Source organism: Hippichthys cyanospilos, chromosome 14, assembly GCF_059441005.1.
Source record: "Hippichthys cyanospilos isolate Australia breed blue-spotted pipefish chromosome 14, RoL_Hcya_1.0, whole genome shotgun sequence".
Lineage (NCBI taxonomy): Eukaryota > Metazoa > Chordata > Actinopteri > Syngnathiformes > Syngnathidae > Hippichthys > Hippichthys cyanospilos.
In genome coordinates, this window is record NC_142382.1 from 4,816,163 (window position 1) to 4,825,297 (window position 9,135).

The following is a 9,135-nucleotide window of genomic DNA, read 5'->3' on the forward strand; positions in this document are numbered from 1 at the left end:
TATCATACTCATATTTTCCTGAAACCATGAATTCAATCATTATTTTTAAAGGATTTTTGCATGTTTATTTAAAATTTCACGCAGCACCCACTGCAAGCCTGGAAGGGGGCTCCTCCCACCTGTGGTCCCTTCTGAAGGTTTCTGATTTTCCCCAAATTGGGGTTTTGGAGTTTTACCTTCCCCTTCTGGGAGCTTTGACGGGGGATGCTGTTATGTACCTACACCAAAAAGATGTCTATGATTTTTTTTTTTCAAAAGAAGGCTCGACATGACCTCTTTTCACATGCGGTGATTCAGGGCTACACAAATAAAATTTGATTGATAAAATCTCGAGTATCCCCATTTAAGAACCACTTTTCTAGCCCATAACCTTAACCCCCACGTGTGCAAAAGTCCCCACAAAGATAGTAAAAGCCGCTACTTGGTGGTGAGTACCCCCCTTGACCCCGTGCCTAACATTTCATCGCTCATCGTGTTCTGATGACGTCCACGGCGATAACAATGTTGACTCTCGCCCCGGCGCTTATGATTCGAAGCCGGGCGGCAGCCAATGCGAGCGAGGGGCGGCCGATGCCGGCCAGGGGAGTTGTCTTGCTCCCGGACACACGATTGGACCGCCTTAAAAAGGGCAAACACGCGTCCGCGTTCCCACTCCTTGTCCGCCTCCCCTCGCGATACAGAAATAGAAAAGGATAGTGGACGGCAAAATAAAACATTCACTCCACGTTATTAGCCCGGAAAAACTTTTTTTTTTTTTCTAGCGTAGCTCCAGCATCACCGCAACGGGGACAGAGCTAGCTTAGCCGGAGGAGGGGAGGGGGGCTAAAGCTCCGTCAATCGCTCACGTTTAGCCGGAAACGCGCTTCGTAGCGAAAGTAAAAGCCGCGTAGTAACTTCGACGTCGATTTAGCGTGAAAAAAAAATTTTGAACAAGTTGGACCTTCGAGGGAATGGCACTTGACTTCGTCGCAGGCTGCGTTGGAGGTAAGAAAGAAAGCGGCGGCGGAGCGGCTAGCCAAAGTCGCCGCTAGCCTGCCACGCGAGCCAGCTTAACAGATTTATGCTAACCGCGCTAGCTTTGCCTTGCACACCTACAATCAAATATTTCCACTCGAAGAGAAGCGGTAATAAACCACGAAAATAATATCAATAGCGTAGGTAACGAGTCATCTGTGGAAAGCTACGACTGTATGTCAATGACTCATCAGGTTACATTCCAAGACTGTCACTCAACGGGATTGCTTTATTACTTCTTTATTGCGATACGAATTATTATTGAATTATTGAATGTGTGTCAAGCGTTAGTCGGAAGCAAGACAGCGGTGCTACTGTACTTGTTTATTTTCATGACGACTTTGCTTACTTAACGGGGAGGAGGGGGGGACTTTTTTTTATTATATTTTAACCCTCTTCTCATTTTTTTATGATATAAAGAATCAATGGGGAAAAACACTAGAATGTGATTAAATTTGGATGTGCGATATTTTGTGTACAAAAATAATCATCGTCCAATTCTTGGACCGTATAAATCCATTATAATTACAATTTTTGAGATGCATTTGAATAGGATTTATGGCATTGATTTTCCTGTGATTTTTGCAACATTTCGTTAAGTGGCGGTCAAACTCAGCAACCAGAAAATTATTTTTTGACTTGTGTTTCACCTCAAGACAGTAGGTGGCAGTAGAGACCATTTAATGAGTGTCATGGTGGAAGACTGGTTTGCATATGCGGAGGTCACAAGTTTGCTCCAGCCTGCATGGACATATTTCCTTTATGTTTGACATGTCCGACATAAATGGCGATGATCTGAATCTGGAGTTTGCATGTTATCCCCGTACCCGAGTGGGTTTTTTCCGCTCGCTTTGGTTGCCCCCCACGTTCCAAAAAAACATGTATGCTAGGTGAATTGGACACTCTAAATTGCCTTTAGGTGTTTTATTTATATGGTGTTTATGAGATATAAAATAAGAAGCAAAATCTCCCAGCTGTCGACTGAAAATGACATCACAGTAGCTCAGGTAACAACCAATCACAGCTCACCTTTGTTCTGAGTTCGGTCACGTGACAATTGCATGCCGAGCCGTGATTGGTCGTTACTTGAGTCATGCGCAGCTCTGTTGTCGTTGAATTGTGTTTGTGAAATTGTGTTTTCAGGTGCTGCTGGTGTTTTGGTTGGACATCCGTTTGACACAGTGAAGGTGGGTTTGTCGTCCGTAGCATAAGATTATCCTTCAAGGCTGGTCTGTGGTTCTACAGTAAATACAAAAATATGCATCGACAGCCAAATTTTAACATTTAATAAAATCATTTCAATTCAGATCTTCAAAATCACATTGTCACAATGTAATCAAGTCTCCCTATTATCTCAATAAATACACTTTCTGCTTTATCCCCCACACGTTTCCTCCTTATTTTTATATAATAGCAGCAAATCCCATTTTTGTTTTTAAAGTATGCACCATGTTGTTAGTAGTTCACTACAGTAGATGTGGGCCTTCAAACATTTACCCATAAGAACACCACGGGTCATTTTTTTTTTTTTCAGTCCTGCAAGCTGGTATGTGCGAGGGTTGTTGGGTCCAATCACTAACGAGTTGTTTGCTATTATTGTGCAGTTCCGTCGCATTCGTCCGAGTTGCTCGGTGTGCGAAAAAGCTACTTTATGAAAGTCAAAGTCGGGCTTGCCAGTTTCGTGATTAGGTTGCTATATTTAGCAACTTAACGGACACCTCTTTTGGCTCTTTAAAAAAAGTTACCAGCAGTTTAATTCCGTCGAAGAAACAGACTACATGAGTGCAATCATTTTCTGATATAATTAATGATATAAAAATGATATCATTTTCACCGTGGTCCATTTGACAAAAAAAGAAACCACGTTGTGCAGCTTTTAAGAAATAGCACTATCCATTATTTAGGAGAATCGTGATCAAAAAATGATATCAGGTCTAATATCTGCCCAGTATCAGAATGTCTACATCTAAAATTTTTGATAGTAGCATTCATATACAAGAAGCTAAATCCTTCTATCCCAAAATTGACTTTTTTTGTCATATTGTTGCTTCTTTTTGTTCTTTGAATAGTATCACTTCATCACGACTTTTCAAATGTACAAAAGAGAAATAAAAGCATGCATCTTCCCTGCTGATCTCATCTCAGATCACTATTGGTATCAGACGATACTCTTGGCTGCAGTATCTTTGTGGTGTGGCGTTAAGATTCCGTTAAACAGTGTTCCACCATATGTATGGTCCTGCAACAAATAGAAACATTTGCAAATAAACGATGCCATGCAGCAGGCGGCGAAGCACTATTTTTTTTACCAGACGCAGCATTGTCACTTGCCTAAAATTTAGATTTCGTATTTTTTCGTTTTGTTTTTGTAGTTGCGTTTCGAGTTCATTCGAGGAAATAAAGTCCAGCTCCAAGGCTAGTCTCAAGGCGCAGAAACACATATTTGCACTGGTGTTTGATGTGGCTGCGTGTTTGGTGTTTGGCTCTTGTACTTTTCTGTGAATATGTATGCCTGGGGGGGGGCTGGAGGAGGAGGAGGGCGGGGGCTGTCTTTAACAGCAACAGTCTCACTGTGTTGTAGATGAGAGAGAGAAATAAACAACCTCTCGACGGAATTGGGACCTAGTAAGTAAAGTCCAGGTCTTTCTTTCTCTCCCTCCTATGTCAGGGGTGTCCAAACTTTTTCCTCCGAGGGTTGCGCGCAGAAAAATGGAAGGATGTGTACAAATCGTGGTTTTCTGTTAGATGTGATCAAGAAATGAAGGATTTTTTTTTAATAGTGTTACCCACATTTATTACCCGAATAAAAGCAACTCTTAAGATGAGTAACATTAAAGCAGACTCAGTCCTGCGATGTTTACAAGGTGAGTTAAACTATATTATCCTCTCAAATGAAATTACAGCAAACATTATTGCAGTTGTAAAAAGTTTCTACTGCAACGTTTAGGTAGCTATATACCTTAAATAGCTAATCCCGCTAAACTGGTCACTGGCATACCATTAATTGTACACAGTAAGAAAGCAACACAGTTAGAAAACAAACACATATTTATACAGGATCTGCCGGTATCCACAACTCATACTGAGTCACTCAGTCAACAGTAAGTTGGCAGCGAGCCAACTCGATATTCTCCGACACCCGTGTCCCTCACCAGCTTGGGCTTCCCTTTTAACCTTCCTGTTATGTTGTGGGTCAAACTGACCCATTTGAAAGTTGTAAATGTTAAAATGTGGGGGTTTTCAGTACAAGACTGCTGATTGGCTTATGCATAATCACATGCCATTTGTAGTTTTGTGGGTTTTTTTTTAGATAAGTAAAACCAGTCACATTTTTGCTGTCTTGTGGGGTGGAATCACAAGATTATGTACGAAAAAAGTTTTTGAAGCTTCAGCATAATTAATTGGGTCAAATTGACCCATTACTATTCCAAAGGAAAAAACACAACACACAAATATAAATTGAGTATTACTTTTGTTACTTTATGAGTAAATTTACAACCAATGAACAGTTTTTGCACTTTTGGATGAATGCACACACCTCCGGGTCATATTGACCCAGAGAAATTGCTGTTCTTGAGAAAATTAACAAAAAGCAAAGGTTAAAAAAATGATTTGGATCATAAGGTTGGAGTGACTAAATACGTCACGGGTCAAAATGACCCAGGGTCATTATTGCTGTTCCTTCCAACCGAACATAACAGAAGGGTTAAAGCTAAAGTCAGACACACTCCAGTACAACATGGTGATCCCAGATTTACAAAAAAACACACACGTTATATGCACGCAAAATTATTTACTAAAGTATTAATCAATGAGATTGTTGGTAGGTAGCATTGACGAGTGTAAAAATATTTGATTGCTGCAACTGAAGAAATGATACCATACGCATTTGCTAAAAATGGACCCCAGGCCATTAATACCTCCCGGGCCGTAGTTTGGACACCTCTGCTCTTTGTCCTGTCTTAAACTGTACACAACTTGTAAAAACAAACTTACACGCACAAAAAACAAAAAAAAAACTACATATTTTGCACGTATGCATCTGTTTACCCTGTTTGCTTGCTTGTTTTTCCCATTAGCACTGTTTGACATTGTAATGTTGTGACATCATGATCACGACGCTAACGCAAATTCCTCGGTCCTCAGGTGCGGCTTCAGGTTCAAAATGCGGACAAGCCTCTCTACCGCGGCACGTATCACTGCTTCCAGTCCATCGTGCGCCAGGAGTCGGTAAGCTCCACTTTAAAAAAAAAAAAACGGCAACCCGGCCTTCGATTTTGCCTCCAAATCCACCCGCGCCGTTAATTGAGGAGTCCGGTTACAATGTCACGAGCCACGTCAGCTAGCACGTGGAGACATTCAGTGTGACGGGGGCGTAGAGGTTAAAAAGGGGCGGAAGCGTTTCTTCTTCCACCACTGGAAGCTCATTCCTCAGAGAGCTAAATTAAGTTTGGGGCGTCGCGCAACGTTGCAAGCTCCACGTGGAGTCGGCTCTGCCCGTATACATTCAAGGTCACCGTTAAGATGGAATATTTGCTTACGTCACTACGCGGATGTAAAAACACATATAAAAGTACTCGAGCAGCACTCAAACCGGAATCTCGATTGATCTGGATTACTGATACCGTGCAAGGCTGACAGACTGGGAGAAACGCAAGACGTGGCAGTTGAGAGAAAGATAAACGCCCCAGATATAAAAAACAGAAACAAAATGACTCTGCCACTATCAAATATGTACTATTGTACTCAAAAGTTAAATACAACTGAACTGCAGTTGTAACGTGCATTAAATGTAAAACAATGACTACACTAGGAATGTCTGATCACATTTTTTCCCGCACAAGACCGATTCAGTCATCTGATGAGATGACAATCTGTTGACAACGTGTCCCAATCAGATAACGTCAGCAATGTAACTACGCCCACATTTTATGTGGCTAGTGAAGCAGTTGTGTTTTCTTTTTGTTTGTTTTTGTCGTTTTTCAGGCAGCATATTAAATGAGTTTTGATAAATGCAGCTCTCTCCTTTATGCCATGCAGAAATGCTCAATTGTCACACAGATATTGCCAGCACATTGGAAATTCGCCATGTTGTCTTTGCTCAATGATGCTAGCTTTATGTTAGCTTACACAAGACATGTTTACATACTGGCATTTCACAAAGGAGTTTTAACTTAACCATTAGTTAAATTTCAATTGACGTTCTAAACTATGACAAGGTGTGGTCTAGGTTGAAGTACCGCCGTTGGCGTTTTAAATACTACTGTGTGACACGTTATGAGTCTAAATATTTGACATTTACATTGAGGAGTTTACCACAACTATAACGGCCGACCCGCTGACAAATATTTAACACAGAGCACCACTGAATATTCATTAGGAAGGTAAATATATATGGCATTTGTTCGCAAAAAATAGTTTTCAACTGATGAGTATGATCTGGCAGCCATCTTGAGCAGTTCACATAATCACTGGCGTAGTGTGCATGATGTAAAATAGCACTGTTCTTTTTTTGTAATATTGCGATGAAAATGTCACATGGTGTTGTCAAGTATTAACTCTTTCAATGCCAAACCTCTTGAGGGTCATTATATTTAGCATTTTTACTCATCTTTCAAGGCCAACACAATATTGTGTATGTAAATATGGGTGTTGCCATATGAAAGATTGACTTCCATTCTTCAGTTAGAAGTGTGGTTGTAAGTGGAAACACTGCCATCCAATGGTCACAGTTATCACTACAGTGCTCAATTGGCTCATTTGGTTCGCATTGGTCAAGGGTGTCAGCTCCTTTCCATAAAAAAAACCATATTTGACCAGAATTTTATGATTTATGATTGTTATTACGATTTTGAAAGATGAGAATTCTCATCCGTGGCGCCGAATGAGTTAATATAATTTGGATGGATGGGTCATATTTTGAAATGTTTGGAATGAGAGTTACAAGACGATCCTACCGTTTTGAGAAGGTGAACCGGGTGGTGCTGTTCCGCAGGCGCTGGGTCTGTACAAAGGCCTGGGCTCGCCCATGATGGGCCTGACCTTCATCAACGCCATCGTGTTCGGCGTGCAGGGCAACGCCATGCGCAAGCTGGGCCGCGACACGCCGCTCAACCAGTTCCTGGCGGGCGCCTCTGCCGGCGCCATCCAGTGCATCATCTGCTGCCCCATGGAGCTGGCCAAAACCCGCATGCAGATGCAAGGCACCGGCGAGAAGAAGTCCAAGAGGAAGATGTACAAGAACTCTCTGGACTGCCTGCTGAGGATCTACAACAAAGAAGGCATCCGGGGCATCAACCGCGGCATGGTGACCACGCTCATCCGCGAGACCCCCGGCTTCGGCGTCTACTTCCTGGCGTACGACGTGCTGACGCGGCGGCTGGGCTGCGAGCCCGAGGACCCTTACCTGATCCCCAAGCTGCTGTTCGCCGGCGGCATGTCCGGCATCGCCTCCTGGATCTCCACCTACCCCGTGGACGTCATCAAGTCCCGCCTGCAGGCCGACGGCGTGGGCGGCGTGCGGCGCTACGACGGCATCGTCGACTGCGTGCGGCAGAGCGTGCGCAAGGAGGGCTGGAGGGTCTTCACGCGCGGCCTCACCTCCACGCTGCTCCGGGCCTTCCCGGTCAACGCCACCACCTTCGCCACCGTGACTCTGTTCCTGCTGTACATGCGCAAGGACGACGAGTGCGTCCTGACGGGCGCCGAGCCCCAGGCGGCGCCCATGCAGCCGCAGGCGGCGCCCATGCAGCCGCTGCAGCCGCAGGCTCAGGCCACCAGCATTTGAGCTGGCCCGCGCCTGCCGCTAAAGTCATCGGAGCTACGAATCAGACACGCGTCGTATTTAAAGAGTTATATCATCGGACGAAACTGCACTTGTACATATATTGTTTTTTCTATACACCCCCCCCATTAAAGAAGAGGTTACTGGAATGCACAGTAACGTGTAAACGACGGCTGCTTTGTGCTCACATTGGCCGCCTTTGCTGTTAAATCTTCAATCAGATCTATTTTCTTACTGCTGGGTTGCTTCTCACGCTACACCTGTGTTTTTCACCTCTCTTTGAGCCGAGGCACACTTTTTTTCTTAAGAAAAATCTCCGGGCACAACGCCAGCCCAAAACTTTAAAAAGTCAACAGAAATTCGAGCCGAAATTAACAATATAAATTCATTCAAATCAAAAGTTTTATCAACAGAGATCAATGAGGATTCATAGTCCTTAAGACACAGGTGTCAAACTTAAGGCCAGGGGGCCAGATCCGGCCTGCCTCATCATTTTATGTGGCCCGCGAAATGCTGATTTGACTTCCAAGTTTCTGGCTAAAATAATCAAATTTGCAAGTTGTCTTTAACTTTTAAAAATTTCCAGGGGGGGGGGGGGGGGGGGGGGGGGGGGGGAACAGGCATTTCTAGTTCCCAATCAGATTGTCACATATTTACATAGTTTTGGGATGGTACAAACACACTTAAAATTTATTTGACCGGCCCTCTGACAGAAACTATAACTACAATGAGGCCCGCAATAAAAATGAGTTTGACACACCCGCCTGAAGATTTTCTCTCAAAGCACTGTGCTGCCACCTAATGGCAAATAGTATTTATTACACGATCATTGTAACGCGGCACTGTTTCGAAAAAAACCCCAACTAAAATTGGATATCATATTTTTCAGACTATTAGCCACAGCGGAGTACTTATTTTTAACATAACATCCACACACACACGCTTAAGTGTTAGAATACTGCTCCAACACAACAATAATGACTGATTACATTTACGTAGGTTCAAACTCAGTACTTATGCAACTAATCAATGATCAAATTAATCAACAACTATTTTATTAAGAGTAATCTAAAAATCCTATTTCTAATAGACTCCCACCCCTGACGGTTACAAACTTGGAAAGCTTTCGCACTGTACATAAGATGTAAATATTACATTTGTGTTCTGAGCTTTCAGCTGTGTCTTTTTTGTGTGTCGTTTCTTTTTCCCATCCCTGCATTTATTTGTTAGTGATAAAGCCATTGTAGGTATTGCTGGAATAGTGTACATAATTGTATCATTTTGGATGTGTCAAATTGATGTCATTCGGATTTAAATCATTGTATCAGTCATACTGT

The 9,135-nt window shown here is 42.9% G+C and overlaps 1 protein-coding gene across 1 annotated transcript; it reads left to right on the forward strand.

Moving 5' to 3' along the window:
* Window positions 1-601: 601 nt before the first annotated feature.
* On the forward strand, window positions 602-8,389 carry slc25a29l (solute carrier family 25 member 29-like). Its single transcript, XM_088433126.1, has 4 exons — window positions 602-984; window positions 2,158-2,201; window positions 5,161-5,244; window positions 7,010-8,389. The coding sequence occupies exons 1-4, from the start codon at window positions 951-953 to the stop codon at window positions 7,799-7,801; spliced, it is 954 nt and encodes a 317-aa protein (XP_088289252.1). The 5' UTR covers window positions 602-950; the 3' UTR covers window positions 7,802-8,389.
* Window positions 8,390-9,135: the final 746 nt, after the last annotated feature.

Coding starts and splice junctions, on each gene's coding strand:
- slc25a29l (XM_088433126.1), top strand. CDS start 951: ATGGCACTTGACTTCGTCGCAGGCTGCGTTGGAG. Junction 985..2,157: donor CGTCGCAGGCTGCGTTGGAG/GTAAGAAAGAAA, acceptor TTGTGTTTTCAG/GTGCTGCTGGTGTTTTGGTT. Junction 5,245..7,009: donor CCATCGTGCGCCAGGAGTCG/GTAAGCTCCACT, acceptor GCTGTTCCGCAG/GCGCTGGGTCTGTACAAAGG.